Below are 18711 nucleotides of genomic sequence, written 5' to 3' on the forward strand. Positions count from 1 at the left end.
GAAGAATTTAACTGTCCCACATGTAAAAATGACTTGTGTCTAAAGTAAGAAAAGGCACCGAGGATTTTTACTCCTCAAAGGCTATAACTATACCCCAGAAAATAATTACAAAATATTATGACAAAAGTTTAAATAATAACAGAAAGAAATCAATATCTAATTAAGTCATAATCAATTTAGAAGCTTTTTGTTTTAACTATTTTGATTTTCTCCAATTTTTTTCAGGTGATTGTGATGATGGAGACTTAGATCTTATAAATTATGGGTTCAGGATCAAGTGCCCAGTGTAAGACACGGCGGTGTTCTCAGTGTAGGGGACACAGAATACTACTGTAACACGTGTAAACATGAATTGTGTCTACAATGTAAAGAGAGACATGTTATTGATCTAGAGACCATATACCACGATGTTGTGATTTACCGTGAGAAGTATGACATCCCAAATCTCGAGACTTGCGTAAGACAGACAGACAAAATATTAGTATATGAAAGGTACTGTTATACGGGTGAATTTCCTTTCTGTGCACAGTGTAAAAAACATGAACAAAACAAAATACTGAACATTAGAACAGAATATAAAAGAAACCGTGAACAAAACAGATACACCATTCACAGGATCAGAAGTGAGACTCTGTATAATAACTGTGTCTTACTGGCATACATTAAAGATAATTTAAGATCTGGTCAAACCAATATCTTTAACCTTAAACATGTGAAACTAAAGATGTCAACAAAAGCCCAGACATTAAAAGACCTGATTGATACTGTTATGTGTGATGTTGACGTTAAAAGGCTCGTGGACACATGTAATCATAGATTAAAACAACGGAAGAGAAATATTGCCAGCATAGAAAAATATGAATACAAATATCTACAATCAGCAAACAGAGCGGTAAAATTACTCTTGTTCCTTAAAAACACCTTCTTCCCAAAGATAAATGAATTTCTATATATTACACACAACGCCTCGCCTAACCTGACTATGAAAATCATCAAGGAGGATGTGGTTGACTTTCTGAGTGAAACCAATGTCATAGAGAGAGGACAAAGACAAATAAGAGATGAAGCTCAACTGGAACTGATGTTTTTACCTTGGTTACACAGATCAGTTAAACTGAACACTTCTGGTCATATTACACATATTTCTTGTCTCGATGCAGACCGGATCTGGGTCAGTGAAAGGCACATTAATTTTACTGTGTTTATTTTGATAAACACAAAAGGGGACGATTTGCATCACCTGGAAAGTAAAGGACTAACAGATAATTATAAATGGTATAGTATATACGGAGCACACACAGTAGACAATGACGGTGAACTAATATATATAGACCGTAATAATGAAATTCACAAATTTTCTACAGATGATAGAACAAAGTCTACACTGATAAAAGGAATTGACCTCTGGGAGCCACGATGTATCTATTCCTCCCCACATAATGGAGACCCACTGGTGATGTTATATTATAAAATGACAGGCAAGGTTAACCGTTACGATAACACAGGACAACACATACAGACAATACAACATGACAACAAGGGTCAGCAACTGTACAGGAACCCTATATACATTACAGAGAACCGCAATGGAGATGTTGTTGTGTCTGACTTTGGTCGTGTAGTGGTGACAGATGGTGGAGGGAGACATCTCTTCTCCTACACAGGTCCTACATTTCAATCACGACTATATCCACATGGAATCTGTACTGATGCGCTGTCACACATCCTGGTGTGTGATTTGTACTCCAACACAGTACATATGATTGACAAGTACGGTCACTTTCTGTCACACATACTGACACAAGCGGAAGGAATAAACACACCACACAGCCTCAGTTATGACAACAAAACTCATCTCCTCTGGGTTAGTTCATGGACAGACAAAACAGTGTGTGTATATAGCTACATAAAAAGAAAGAGACATAAGATAGGTGATTGCTATTTAATATTTATTAATATGATATATGTATTCATCCTTAATTTCACATTAGGGTATCATCAATCTCGCCAAAAATTGTTCCTAGAAAATCTAAAAAAAAAAAAAAAAAAAAAAAAATGGCTATTGTTTTGATTGGTAATATCTTCCATAATAATTCAAAATTCAAAAAAGAAGGAATGATTTGATTAAAGTTTGTATCTGAGTAAAAACACTTTAAATTGACATGTTCAAATTATTAATACATGCTATTGATCAAACTTCATCAATATGCATAAACATTTTTATTCTATGCATTTTATTTTATTACAGGTGTTGAAGAAGCTGACTAGTCCTTTTGAATCCAATCGAGGGAAAAGGGAATTTATAAAACACTTTGCAGAGCTCATCTTTGTCGCAATACACCCATGTAAACTAAAAATGCAAACATTAAAAACACATTACTATATGTAGTTCTGATCTTTCTCCTAAATTAAATTTCATACCCTGACTTGATCAGTTTTATAGCAATAGTTAAAAAAAGATAAGATTAACAAAGGAAATGAAAGGGTCATTTTGTCTTTTGTCCCTACTTTCAAGTGTCGCTCCCCGTGGGGATCCGGGACAGAATAGGTCCTCAGTACCCCCTTGTCGTAAAAGGCGACTAAATGGGGAGGTTCTTCGGATGAGAACGTATAAACCGAGGCCCCGTGTCACAGCAGGTGTGGCACGATAAAGATCCCTCCCTGCTCAAAGGCCGTAAGTGCCGAGCAAAGGCCTAAATTTGCAGCCCTTTACCGGCAATGATGACGTCTCCATATCAGTGAAATATTCTGGAGAGGGACGTTAAACAGTATACAATCAATCAACCAAGTGTCGCATTCAGTGATACAGGTACAATTCTGAATTTATTAGCAAACACTAAAATCACTGGAAAGTCAGTCATGAATTTTGTGGATTTCTGAATTTTCTTAATTGTCCCCCGCTTGAAAAGTGAGTGATATAAATTTGGGTCTGTCCGTGCGTCCGTCCGTCATTCTGTCTGTCTGTAACGTTTTTGTTTCCACACGATATCTCGAGAACACTTTGAGGTTTTGCAATGAAATTTTGCATAGCTACTCCCTATGGACTAAAGAACCCTATCGGTTTTGAGATCAAAAGGTCAAAGTTCAAGGTCGTAAAATTATACTTCTTTTCTTTGTGTTACCCTATCCTTTTGGGCGATATCTCAAGAGGATTTTGAGTTTTCGCAATTTAATTTTATACAAAACTCCCTAGGACCTCTGTAACCTCTCTCTCAGAGTGTCCAACTCCGTTCTTTTTATTAGTATTTTCTGTATTACATGTCGCTATTTTTAGGACAGAGGCATGAGGAGAGTTATTAAGTATAAAACGGGTTCTCGGCGGACTTTATATTCTTATTACAGCTGTTAGAACTGTTTAATAAAGGTTAAATTAGACACCATGCATTGTGTAAAAATTTTGACGATATGGAACGTGAATATATACATGTATGTGACTTCATCATTGCCTATAAAGTGGTTCGGTGGTGTAGTGATATGTCTCTCGCTTCACATTTGAGTGAGTCCGGGTTCGAATCCCAGACGTACAAAATGATAATCGTGTCGTACTGTCAAACAAAGTTGATCAAATAAATGCAAACAAGTACGTTAATTAAAAAATAAAGTCAGCGTTTTCGTGAATGTTGAGAATAATCTCCGAGGTTCGAGAAATGTTAACAGCAACAAGGACTTTATCTCTATTCTACTAAGTAGCAATAAAATACGGCTGATCCTTTCTCTATACAGAAACAAATTAGGTCACGAGAGTGTAAATTTGTTTACCTGTGTAAAAAAGAATGCAAACGAGTTGTGATTTCGCCGCATTAAAATTAGCCTTTTATTAATTATAAATACATGTATCTTTGTAGCTTTTATAGATTAATCTCTTGGAATATACAATTATTATAACAAAATAAGTTTCCTATTTCACCACTTTATCACTAAAATTACGGAGCTTTAATATGGCGTAGCGAAATCCGTTAAACAGCCCCGCTTCGCTTTAGAAATCTACATTCATCAGCCACTCGGTGTTTAAATTGCGAAAAACGGCACATTGATGTGGTCTTAGTATTATTCTATTCTTAAATCAAATGTATAATTCAGCTGCACAGGTTTGATGCGTGTTTCTGATCTGATAATGTTTTGATGACGTTTGTGATTTATCGGAGAATAATGTCCGCGGCATTTCTTTGATCTCAGCAATAATCGTAGTAGAATATGCTACAAACAGTGATCCCATGTAGTGTAAATATTCAACACTGGGTGTAGTTCAATCGTTATTTCCATATCCTGGTTAGCTTGAGATAAAAGATACCGCAGAGTCCGACACTTCTACTTCATACTTGGATATTCTCCTTGAAAAAGACACTAATGGTAATCTAACAACCAAGCTATATGATAAACGTGATGACTTTCTAACTTTTCTATTGTCAACTTCCCTTACTTATGCAGCAATATACCTTCATCACCTGCATACGGAGTATATATATCTCACTTGATTCGATACGCAAGAGCATGCTCTACGTATGAACAATTTCTTAAGGGGGACCTATGTCGTTCTACGTCAAAGCAGCGTCATGTTTAGTCACAATGGCGACGTTTGCTTTTACCTGTTGACTTTTGCAACTGTAATATAGGCATAACATTGTTAATAATCAATAAGGTACACAATTTACAAAAAGATAATTTATTCATCATTAATAACAGTTTTATTTGATTTATGGAGTTTGTTAATATTAGAATTTTTTTCCTTTGGTTGATATTACATATCAATTTCAGTTGTGAATAAATACCTCGATGATATGCAGATATATAAGTGCAAAAAGATAAGATAAAATTCAGCAAAGAAAGCAGTTTAAATCAGGGAAATATGTTTAATTTTATGTTTAACAGTAATTGTATTTTCTGGATAAAACTAAGAAAAAAAATTAAGAAATGTACTAGTACCTATATTTGCTTATTGATTTATTGTACATGTAGATTTTATTGTGTAAAGTCATTCCTAGGTTCTAATAGGTGTTGGTTGCTGACGGGGAAATGGGGTGGGAGAGAAACAGAATGATTGGAATGAAGAAGAAAATAATTACTCTGTTTAAGGTAGGATTCTTCTCTGGTTTCTGACTAGATGAGACTTTAAAAAGTACATTTGCTGATATGTCTTATACATTGAGGTGTAAGGAATTTAAAAGACCATATTTTTCTTTCCTCATCAGAAGTGTACAACTTTAAATAGAAATGGTAAACTGCGTTTGAAAATTAGCAGGGACTATATTTTTGGCGGAATGGTGGCGTATAAAAATATCTCTTTTTGCCTCTCAAAATTATAATAAACAAGGAATTTAGTTATAATTTTTACCAATGAAGACTTGGAGAAATTTTCAAATGTATGTTAGATTAATAATAGGGACTAAACTTTCAAAATTTATCAAATGAATATGATTTTTCAGACAAACTAGAACTTTATTAGCTTTTAACGCTCCCTATCAAAGTGCAAATTTGAGCCAAAAATCCATAAAAAGTATTTTTTCTCTCTTAGAAAACATAAAATTTTTTGTTTTTGTTCATTTTGTACATTTATAATACTACTTTATTATATGTGAAAATAAGAAAAAGTTGAATATAGGAAGCACATGAAAATAACTAATATATCCAAAAAACTTAAGAAAACAGAGAAAATTCATACCAATATCCAGTTAAGTTAAACTATTTATGTAATTTTGGTAATATCATGCTTTAGACCCGATATAGTAATTGGTTTTAATGAAAAAGAACAATCATTAAACTTTTGAAATAGAAGTAGGTACAACATGATTGGCAACAGTTGTTTTTTATTCTTAATGTCAATGAAAAAGATAATGACCTTGACCTGACCTTGTTTATATAAAACGGTCGAAATTAATTTCACTGATACTATCACTTACTGATATTGTTTTTTGATTCTGTGAAAATTTCATAAATTTTTAAATGAGAAGAATCCTACCTTAAATTGTTTCTAATGAAAACAAAATACCCTTTTTTCCCAAAATATATTTTTATATTCGGATGTTTGTCAGTGCTTACTTACTTTTTTTTTAGTGCAGAAAGGTCAATATTTATTACACAATAGTACGAAAATAAAAGAAATCGTCATATTTCTCATTTATTTTATCATAAAGGTATACCGTTTTCTTTGTTAGAATAAAGAGATAAACCAGTTCTTTCAAAAAATATGAATTACAACATTTTCACACAAAGACTTTTGAAGTTATTACCTGTTATGTATGTCGGAATTGTTAAAAATGCAAGAAAAACGTAGTTATACTTACATTGTGCTCCATTATAATTTTTCATGCGAATAAATAATGAATTGCCTTCATTTTAAAGATACAAGTATGTAAATTAAAAACCTGTTGATTTTGAAAGTTATTTGACATTTTTGGTTCTTTTTAGAGCATTTTTGGGGGTAAACAATAATGTCTGAAAATAATCTATTTTTACCATTTCACACTGTTTTTGCACGTGCTCCTGTGTAAAAATAAGCACATAAAGATATTGTTTTTAATACCAAAAAATTAAGAGCAAGTGGTCAGGAGAGAAATGTCAAAGTTTTGAAAATTTCACACAAAGCTTTTCGGACATATAGGTCCCTTAAACGAGGCAAATTATTGACAAACAAGTTGATGAAACAAAAATATCAGCTGTCTCGTTTAAAGTCATCATCAAGTTTTATGGTCAATACAATGACCTTGTCAGCAAATACAATCTATTATTGAGTCAAATGCTGACGGACTTTTTTCATACCAATTGTTAGTCCATTATTTTTACACTTGACGACGGATTTTTCCGTTATTTCCTGATCATGACAAGGAGCACAGGGCGGTGAAACCGGTCGGCAGGGGATGCTCACTACTCAATGGCACCTGATCCCACCTCTGATGTTTCGGAGGTCCGTGTTTGCTCTGCTCTTATTTTGTATATTGTTTTATGGACGTTGAGATTGAATACTGTTCGTTATCTCCATATCCTTCTTTCATAAAAATTCCCCCTTTTAATGAATAAAATGAGAAAATATCATCATCTTTATTAAAATTTAATTTATTTATATGGAAAATAAAACAAACATGATTTTGTACACGTTTATTTTAATATATTGGCGATTGTTGTCGTGACTTAAAGCAACAAAGGGGTGCCAAGCAGGGCGACCCCAAACAATTTCAACAAGCAGCAACAACAATCATCAACAACAATCAACAAAATATTACATGTACATGTAATTATAATAAACAAAACAATGGCCGTTCCGGGTATACCGCAAACGGTAATTAACCTTACAATTAAATTTTATTTCATGTATTTTAAATAAACTTTACAAGTTTATATGTATGTAGTTATCGTTCCGGGTTATCAAACCGCGAACGTTCTTAAGATAGTTTAGCAAGCAAAGCACTGTCCATGACATTTGGTGAAAGCAGTACACATTTTGCACAGCAATTGAGTTTGTTTCAATCAATCAAAGCAGACCAATTCATGGATTTGTTGAAAGCAGCACACATTTTCACAGTTAATTAGTTTGTTTTAAGCAGCAGCATCACAATGAATTATAGCATCAGTTGAATGGCTCGGCGCAAACTGAATCTTGAGACGACAAGGGAAACCAATCGTAATTCAATGGAATGCCATCTAGGACTCTTCGGGTATGCTTAATACGCAATCAAAATTACAGAATACAAGGTCAGGCCCATGGAATACCACGACGAAGATCTCCCAAGTGAAGTCAATGTTCAAGTAACCTGAAAAGATAGAGAAAACCCCAACAGCAGACAAAACTTCTTATATAATTATTTAATATCAAGATGTATATTCTCCCATATCTCTAAAATATGGGATGGGATGGGGTTTGGGGTTTAAAAGCAATCGTGATTGAAAGCATATTTTTTGAAAATTTTGTCTGCTACAAAATTGTATACCTTAAGCTTTCGTTCTTAGGATCCAGGGCAAAGAGGGGGAATTTGAGATATCCCGAACCCGATCTAAGGAGTATATATGGTAAGAGCCAATTTTGGCCCCCTAAAAATAACATTTTAGAATGACATTCAGATATGTTTAATTGATATTTATTTTGAAGAAGGGATTATATTGAAGTATTTCTAATATATATTTCACATTTATATGCACTCTCGAGCTGTAAATGACATGAGAAATGATGCTATTTTTGTTATCTAACAAAGAAGCCCAAAAATATGCCTTTTTCTTGATGTTTTTTCTTATGGGAAACATAAACGCAGTGTAGAACATGAATAATTTTTCTGTCACTTATCAGTATTGGATAGCTACATCTTTGATACGCGGGGGAATAAGGAAGCATACAAAATATTCTACCTTGCCTAGATCAGTGCTGTATTATGACGTCATAGTAGACAAAATGACGTCAATCTTATAACACAAGTTTTCGTAATATTGGTATTTAGCGATGTAATGTAATTAGAAAATGATTAGAAACGTGTAAACATTTACAAAAATAAAATGTTTCTATTTTGATATGCTGTAACAGTTATTATGATTGAAATCTACCACCGATGACGTCATATGTGTACATCAAGTAACTTGGAAATTGATCATGTCGTGTAAAGAGAATTTAGCTAAGACGGCATGTTCAAAGATACGTAAAATGGAGTTTAAAAGGAAGTTTCAGAAATATTGATTTAAAATCATATGGAGTTCAATTAATTAAACGGGTATGCTAATTTATTTTCATTGATTATATTCTCTTTCGAAGACAGTGCTATTTACAAACCCGGTCGGCCTATCCGTCATTCTTGACCAAAAAATGCAACAGAACAACAATAAGCTGGTTATTTCAAAACAAACGATTTGTACAGATTGAAAGTTTACGTTTTGACAAACTTGGAAAGTGCTGCTAGAATCCCGAGTTAAGCATGGTTGTACGAAAAATCTCGATTCATATTTATAAAATTCAAAACAAATGGTAAGGTTTGTCAATGTGTGTAATAAATATTTTACGGACAAGATAGTTGGATTCTAGCAGCACTTTTTGGACAAATAGATGTTTTTCAGCTATATTACATACTCAAAGAAATTATCAAACTCCGGGGTATTGTTGTTCTGTAAGCCTTTTTATTAAGGAAAATTTTGCTATTAATAGATGTCACGTGATGCCGTGGCGGTGATGCACGTGTTTGCGTTAGACACGCTTTTATCTTTATGCAATAGTGAATAACAGTTTACGTTTATCAGTGGTTTTGGTAATTCATTAAACTAAATTTTCTTCAAAAAGTATAAATTTCCTGAGAAATTACTTATATGCTTCCTTAACATACCCGCGTAAAAATATAAATCTTGTTCTAGGCTGCGCTCTATATTTTCTGGAAGAAAAACTGCTTGAAAATAAGCAGTTTTTTACAAAAAATGTTAAAATGGCAAAACTTGATTTTTATGATGTCATACTTCTAAAATAACGGCGTTTTGATCAAAATGAAAATGACCAATAAAGGTCGCATATATAGCTGTACAAGTTAAAGCTATATATAAAGTAAAATTAAGATACTCATTTTGGGGGCCAATTGAGACACTTACCATATATCGCTCTTTATAGCTAACCCAACTCAAAAAGCAGCAACAAAGTTTTCCTCAAAAAATAAAGGCATCTATTCTTTAAATTAATAGATGCTATTATTTATATAGAGGAAAATAAAACAAACATGATTTTGTACACGTTTATTTTAATATATTGGCGATTGTTGGTCGTGGCTTAAAGCAGACAAAAAGGGATCAAGCAGGGCGACCCCAAACAATTTCAACAAGCAGCAACAACAAGCATCAACAACAATCAAGCAAAATATTACATGTACATGTAATTATAATGAGCATAATAATGGCCGTTCCGGGTTTACCGCGAACGGTAATTAACCTTACAATTAAATTTTATGTACATGTATTTTAAATGAACTTTACAAGTTTACATGTATGTAGTTATAGTTCCGGGTTATCAAACCGCGAACGTTACTTAAGATAGTTTAGCAAGCAAAGCACTGTCCATGACATTTGGTGAAAGCAGTACACATTTTGCACAGCAATTGAGTTTGTTTCAATCAATCAAAGCAGACCAATTCATGGATTTGTTGAAAGCAGCACACATTTTCACAGTTAATTAGTTTGTTTTAAGCAGCAGCATCACAATGAATTATAGCATCAGTTGAATGGCTCGGCGCAAACGCCACATGGCCGAAACCTTTGGAATCCCGAGGTTTTTGCCACCCCACAAAATGGGAAAGCCGCATTCAACCGACCCACGACCAACCGCCCTAAATGTCACCTATTTACTGGGGAAACTGAAATAGCCCCCCTGAAAATAACTCTAGATCCCCATTACTCCTAAGTTGATTACGTCTGTATAATAATTAGACTAAGAATATGCAATTTGCGTCATAATTTATATTATACATGATGAATTACATGTAATAAAACTTAAAGAAACATTTATATGTGGACAAAATATTGTCCCATCATAAAAATGGCTGATCCTGATCTACCCTTTTCAATTCAACAGCAGCATGTATGAATTTATTCTGGCTGGTTTAAACAATAGTTCAAGAAAACCTATTTAACTTACCGTGTAAGATTATCTATGGAAATAAATCATGTTAATTGTAATAAAATAAGGTTAGCTTTATATCTGAGCATTCATTCCAGGCTTTTAGTAATCACATGTATTACATGTAACACAGGGTGTTACAGCAGTCAACGTTTTACTCCCAACTATGACTCCAAACGGGATCTTGACATCAGTTTTTAACTTTATTCTAATGAATGCTTTTCACCCAACCTATCTGTATGAGCTGTGAGCATATACATAACAAACTGGGTGTAAAATGATACTTTATTAAATGGAGTAATAATATGGAACTTTTTAAAGTTCACTTCCAATGAAAATTACAGATCTATGCCTATTAACATAATAATGTAAGTTAACTACCTAGAACTAGGAACAGAACAAGTATTACTAATAAATGGCTCACACACAGAGCAAAAACCCTTTCCCCCATCAACCTGGCTTGCAAGAATACATGATTACATGTGTATTTTAATTATTCCTTTTGCCACCTAAAAGTACTGTGAATCATTTTGACTATGTGCATTGGAGCCAAAGGCTGAGAAATAGAATGTTGCTGTGGTTCTGGATAAATGATATGTTTACCTGGCATGAATCTAATATAGTTAGTGGAAAATTTTGACAAATGCTTTAATTTCTAATCCATTAATAACAATAAAATAGCTTTGTATTTCCTAAAATTTTCCCTGACTGAAGATGTTTGTGAACTTCCAATGGGTTTGCCTTAAATGTTTCTAGCCCTGGATCTTATAACTAGTGGTTTCCACTGCTTTGTTTAAAATAGGATAAGCCATAAAATTAAATTGACTCTATGATTTGTGTATCTTGATTGAAATCCATAGGCTTACATCATGCTTATCAAGTTTAGATGTCTGATATAATACTAAATTTATTTAGGTCCAAGAAAAATGCCATTGTGAAATACATCGCATCAATTGGTGAAATCTTTGTATATTCAAACAGGTGGACCTAATGTAGTAATGAAATCATTTGCCTCATGTTTATCAATAATTGACTGCTGAACAAAGATATATGTTTTAGTCATTTAAATAAGCCGACTACATGTACGATCAGTTTAAATTTGTATGTACTTGACTTGATAACCTTAGTACACTGTATCTTGCAAATAATAAATCTTACTGAATTAATCAAAATTTTGTTATACTCCTAGTCATGATCAATAGCCTCATATACAACTCATTCTAGTACGTGTATAATGCACTCTTTCTACTGAAATCCTTATCCATTGAAATGAATGAATGGCATGTCTCTCCCCTATCTATGAGTTATGAATTTGAATGACCAAAGTTAATTTCAGTAATATTTTTAACCCTGGTGGTTTTGAATTCTCATCTGATGTAAATATTCCATGAACTCTATTCTCTAACCAATAAAATAAATTTATCAAGAATAGCTTTTATGAATATCAATTAATTTTAGTAAAACTACTAGCTTAAAACAATGTAATCCACCGATGAACATAAAATTCAGGTATGCCTAAAGCTTAAAGCAGAGAAAATTTTCGGTAAACACAAGTAAACAGCTGGAATATTTTTTCCATTATATTTTGTGAATTGTAAAGTATATCCTTTTTATTTAAACCTTATTGAATTGACCTTGTCAGTAGTTGAAAATGAATAATTAATATTACATGATTCACGATCAGTTACTATTTTTCTGGGTCACAGCACACCTAGAGCTAATAACTTTAAATACTTACCAAAGCGAAAAGAAGAAATTTCGAATTTAAGCAACTGGTTATAGCATACAGCAGATTATGTTCTTTAACTTGCATTGAGCATTAATTTGTCATTTTCCTTAATTTACCAGTTTAACCCTTATTTACCCAAACCACAGGTAAATAGAATTATCAATTCCTTTATTTCTAATGGTTATATAGCCTTAGAAGTGCAAAATGCATGAGCAAGAGGTACATCAATCAAAATCCCCATCCCTAAAATGCAGAAGCAAATATCTTTGAGTCAGATTGTATTGTCAAATTTATTGTATGACTCGTTACACAAGTAAAAATAATTAGCATGGCTCTAATGGGTAAGTGAGCGAATCTTTGATTGCCAATGAATTTGATAAAATTTATGTAATTGCCAAAGGAACCATGGGGCAATATTTCACACTTGAGAATCTCTGAATTTAATTTCAAGAGTACATCAGTTTGAATAAAGCATTGGCTTTTCTTGGTTGATTGTGTTGTTTAATATACATGATATCAGGGGCATAAATTAAGCCAAATATGAATTAAGTTCCTATTGCATGATAATAACTTATAGCCTGATTTATTCTGAACATTACCCTTACAATATTTGAAGTTTCACTGTTAATCCTCAGATCTGGAAAAGGTATAACTTTGCTTTTGGGGGCTTTAGTTTGTTTGATTTTTGTTTTCCTATTGCAAAGTGCATTTAAAAGATCCCCCAATACTTTATATCACGATTACTTAACTTAGCGGAACTCTTTCGCGATGGAGGTAGGAAATGTCTTTTGGGTGGTGGCAAAGTGCTATTGAATGCAATGCAAGATATTATGCAGAATTTATAAGGACAGATAAGTGAAAAATCCTGGCGGAATACCTTGCTAAACAATTGCTGAACTAGCCTAATCATTTTTTGAGAGGAGCCAATCCTAAAGTATTACATTTTTAACGATTTTTTTATCTAAGCCGACTCTTCTCATTAAATTTTCATCGAAAATTGTCACAATTTAAAGCAGATTAAATATTCTAAACTTTCCTTATTTGACAATCTACTATTTGGAGTTCAATATCTGGCAAAACATAATGCTTTCTTCATTAAATTGTTCGAATCATTCGATTGTTACTACTATAAACAATGTCATGTGCCCCCAGAAATTTAGAACTTTCTCGACTCCCCCACAAAAGAGCGGTAGTAAGTTAGAGCACCATTGGTATTCGCGATATTACGTATTGCATCACTTGAGAATGTTCAATTGAATAAATGTTTCGAAAAATGATAAACCCTGATTATAATGTTTTGATCATATTACTGTATTATACCCCCGCCCCCCCCCCCCAATTTCTCATTGATAATGCCCAATTTATATATAAATATATTTAATGCATAATTACAAAATATTCCTCAATCTGATATATATTTGCTCGTAAACTAAAGGGTTAACAAACTTTTAAAACAACTTATGCCACATGTATGCTGACAAAGAAAATTTCAATCCTAGCCAATCTCAGCGAATTTTTCAAAAAAGAATAGATCCATCCATGCATCTAATCATCATATCCGATATTTGTCTATACTATTTATGAAATTATTTAAGAAGCAATCGTAATTGAAAGCATATTTTTTGAAAAATTTTGTCTGCTACAAAATTCGTATACCTTAAGCTTTCGTTCTTAGGATTCAGGGCAAAAAAGGGGGAATTTGAGATATCCCCGAACCCGATCTAATTTATAGCTAACCTAACTCAAATAGCAGCAACAAAGTTTTCCTCATAAAATAAAGGCATCTATTCTTTAAATTAATAGATGTTAATGTATAAAACCTGTAAACATGATTTTCAAAAAAGTATTGGAATTTCAAATTTACATAATTCGCAGGTTACAACCAAATATTCTACTTGCCTATATATATATGACGTCATAGTAAGCTATATATTGACGTGAACTTTACATGACAATTTCTTAAAATCGATATATCTATATAAGATCTATTAAGGAATGTTTTTAAGTTTTGTGTGATTCATTGGTGTGTAAATCACACAGACTTGTCACGTAGGCATATTTCATGAGGCGCGCTAGCGCTTCATGAAAAATATGCCTACGTGCAAGTCTGTGTGATTTACACACCAATGAATCACACAAAACTTAAAAACATTCTAAATATTTACATTTTAAATGTTTGAAAGCATAAAAAATATACTCCACGTTTGAATTTATCGCTGCCCTATATCTTTGCAATTCTTCCATAGGCGCTTGGGTCAAGGATACTGTATTTTTTCTATATAATGTATTGTCGAGGAAATCAAACTATACTCGTAACATTTTTTTTCAGTGCACAGTATTAATTTATAGTTTTGTGTTAACCTTTCTGCTTCATATACACGAGAACTTCACAGAAAATTCGATTTTATGCACTCTTTAAAAATGTCACATCCCACTGTATACTAAAAAGAAAATCTTAGTATACAGTGGGATATGTCATTTTTAAAGCGTGCATAAAATCGAATTTGCGTGATATTTTAGTGTATATGAAGCAGAAAGGTTGACAAAAAACTAAAAACTAACACTGTGCACTGAAAAAAAATGTTACGAGTATAGTTCGAATTTCCTCGACAATACATTATAAAAATACAGTATCCTTGACCCAAGCGCCTATGAATTTTTCTAACGTCGCTCTAGCCTCATTGTGACGTCACGTTAGCGCACGTTTCTCCGTATATATATATTTCTACGCGTGAGTATACACGAAAATGGTATTCAAATCAATGTCACTTGACTTAGTAGAAAAAACACAGCGAATGTAAATATTTAAGGAATGTTTTTGAGGTCGTAAAAATGAATCACTTTTCAGTTTTTCATTAAGGCATATTTATTAATTATAGACGCCACGTTGTGACGTCGTGGTGTAATGCCTCCTGTAGTACAAGTCTCATTCAAGTCTATAGAATGCATAATGATAGCAATTTAAAGTTTTATCCGTGACTTTTCCGTTTTATTAGTGTTACATATTATAATTTTTTTTTTTTTGGACATTGGGAAAAATATATTATATAAAGGAGTTAATATTGAGCTTAATTTAAATTTATTTTCAATGCATGATGCGTGACATTTACCTCCGAGAAAAATGTTCAAAGACAACACAGTATCAATGAATAGAAATCACTGTTAATTACTTCAATAGATAAAATACATGTAAATAACACGTTCAGATAATTTATTTTGGTCTTTCAAAATATTGAGAATACTTGAATTGATTACAAATTGATCACGAGTTACATCGTGTAAATTTCTATTTTTTATTATTTAGATATGAGGGCAGATCACTCTAACTCCAGAAAAATACCTTAGGATCAGAACACTTTGGTGTGCAGTGTAGAGAGGGTACTCAAATTTGTTTGGAATTTTTTTTCTTTTTTTTTAATTTTAAACAGTATATCAGTCAAGACATGAGTTTATATTTGATCAAATTGTTTCACCTTAACTCTGCTTTTAAGAATCGAATTAGCCAAAATGTATCTTAATTTTTTCATTATTTATAAATTGTTTTTATTTTTATTCCTGAAAATGCTTTATCCCAAGAATTATTTTTGTGTACCAATTAATGATACAGAAATTTTTAGGTTAAGATTTTCCTCACTTATAAGTCATATTGTTGCATTTGATTTCATTTTTTTTTTACTTCCGACATTTTATTTGATCATGCATTTTGAAATGTGGTTTATTTTTTTTCTATCCTTAGGCTATTTCCACATGCATTGTACAACTGTACTTTCTTAGTACAATTAGTTGTCTGAAAGTTACCTTGCAATTCCGGAAAATATACATGTCGTAAATTAAAAATGTTGAAAGGGGTATAAAATAAATATGAAAATGAAATGCAATAATGTCGTATAAATATATGTAACTTTAACATTAAATGTAAAAATACATGTATTACCACATTAGACATAATACAGGAAATTACATATACAGCTGTGATGTCATTGTTTTTTAAAAAAAAAAAAAAGAGGAAAATTGACACAATTTTAATCAGAAAGAATGCATTAAGAAAGCAATGTTTCATAATGATAACCAGGTTTTAAGAAATGTATAGATACATGTATAGATTTTTGAAGGAAAAAAATCCAGATTTATTATTGAGTTATTGAGAAGATATAGTAAAATATTTAAGGCATAAACAGTGAATATTATCATTTTACAACTTCAAATCGCACCCTATGTGATTTAAGGTTCTTACGTACGAAATTAACTTCAATCGTGGCTTTAACGACGCCTTCTAATTATTTAAAGTCGGCTTGGCTTTTGGGAGCAATAATTAACCAAATAATCTGTTGAGTACTCAGTATTAATTATTTAGGACTTCACACGAGAGGTTAATTATTCTTCAATTAATTAATTACGCCATGCCGACCAATTAACTTTTAACAACAATGATACGAGATTAGGCTTGTGATTTTTCTTAGCAGTCTATATAAATACCCTTAGACATTGTCACTTCTGTTTGGAGAAATCTGCCAGTAAAATGCTAAAATTCAGCGTGTCACAGCGACAGCTCCCTCTTCATTACTTACGACAGACCATGACACACATGTCTACGAGTCCACAGACCAGAAACATGGAGAGTCGTAAAGAGAGGAACAACACCACCATTTCTTCTTCATATTGTGAAATATATCAACAAAGTCCACGAAAATCTGCCGTGGTTTTGTGGAGAAACTCTCCGACTCCGAGGAAAAAGTTGAGCCCGACGAAGAGGAAGTCCGGCCTGATCCAACCGGAAGTGACCCCCCGAAGGAGGAGTCCCCGAAGCGATCGGAGACGATTCAGATGAAGGTGTGGAGCAGCCAGTTACACCGACTGAAGAGGAAGACGGAGTCACTCAGAAAGAAGGTCAGTATTTAAACTGAAATTCTGCCTTTGAAATAGATGAAAAGAGAGGGGGGCTTAGTCTATTTTTTCTATCTTTAGAAATCTAATAAAAAAAAATCTTAGTTTATTTATTAATATTATGTGCATGTGTGTGTGACACGTTAAGTATTTATTTATTAGTGAGTTAACATACTGAACATTAAGATAAAATAAGTTAATTTCACTGAGAATTTTTAGAAATGTTTAATTTTTACACATAGGAATATTACAATATTTAATCCATCACAATTCTGCACAAGTCTTAAAAACTGTGGCGGTTTTCTCCCTTCACCCGTCGATGTGTTGGTATACATAACAAATGAGTCAATGGCGTCTTATTCAGTTGAAATATTTTAATATATTCTCTTAGGGGGACAATGTTTAATATTGCTCAATTCACTGGCGGGTTTAGGGGGGAGACCCTCTTTTGTACCCCAGCATACGTAAAATTTAATATAATGTCATTATTGGTGTGGCTATGGAACCCGACCTCAATTCCCCCTTTTAAGATACCTGGATCCGCCTCTGTAAATAAATAATATATTTTTTTATGAACATTTTTAATTGCAGGACAATGAAATCAAAGAGAAATATATGGAGATTAGACGGAGAGCGAAGCGTGTGATTTCTGACACTGGATTCCCTCTCATGGACAGCGAAGATGACGCAACTCCAATAAAAAGAGCGAAACTGTCCACCTCCGTAAACGACAGGGCCGACAGAAAACTAACCAAAGACATTAAAAGGGAATTCTCAACAAAACTACAGGCATATAAACTTCCGTGGGCTTATGAAGATCCCTGTTTCTTGCCTACAAAAGTGAAACGTGTGTCGGAGGAAATAACGGAAGTGAACCAGATGTATTCGTCGCACCTGTTGGACGTCCCTAGGAGGCGATATAAAATGCCACAGAAACGCCACTGGTCGGGATCCGACATTCCAACCGGAAGCGGAAATGGCGACTCATCCATATTTCCTATTCCCTTCCCGAGGACTTTCCTGAAACATGGAAAAAAGTGCACCAACTGCTGACAAATTAAGAACCATTCATTAATTCTTATATATTCTTAGATATTTATTTGTTTATAATTGTTGAAATATACTCTTGTTTTATTAAATCTATTTTCCTATTTTTTTTTTTATTCTTTGGGATGTATCAATTTTAAATTGTAAGATCCGCTTCTTGCTAAGTTTAATTAATTTTGCCACATGTACCAGATGTGTTTACACGTAGTTAGGAATATTACGATTTATCACCTTCTTCAAACGAAGAACTCATTCGAACTTCTTTGTTCTGCGGATGGATGATACACAAAGAGTGCACAGGTGAATGTTGAGGTCATTCACACGAAATGGAACTCACTAATGATGATATATAAATATAATGAGGGCTTAGAGACCCAGGGAGATAATCCTTGTGAATTGTACGTGTGCACTTGTATCGTTCACTTGATGAGTCGAGGTTAGGAAGGCAAACAGCCGTCTGTTACATTTGATCTTCTACATTTCA

General features: G+C 33.0%; 1 protein-coding gene across 1 annotated transcript; it reads left to right on the plus strand.

The window, feature by feature from the left end:
* Positions 1-271: 271 nt before the first annotated feature.
* On the plus strand, positions 272-18233 carry LOC134273666 (uncharacterized; the record flags this gene model as incomplete). Its single annotated transcript, XM_062755856.1, has 3 exons — positions 272-1966; positions 16977-17183; positions 17772-18233. Coding segments are annotated over 3 exons (2364 nt in total), but the record flags the coding sequence as incomplete, so codon positions are not given.
* Between the last annotated feature and the right edge of the window lie 478 nt (positions 18234-18711).

Source organism: Saccostrea cucullata, unplaced genomic scaffold, assembly GCF_032062105.1.
Source record: "Saccostrea cucullata isolate Sc308-1 unplaced genomic scaffold, CSIRO_AGI_Scuc_v1 ctg7980, whole genome shotgun sequence".
NCBI classification, from domain to species: domain Eukaryota; kingdom Metazoa; phylum Mollusca; class Bivalvia; order Ostreida; family Ostreidae; genus Saccostrea; species Saccostrea cuccullata.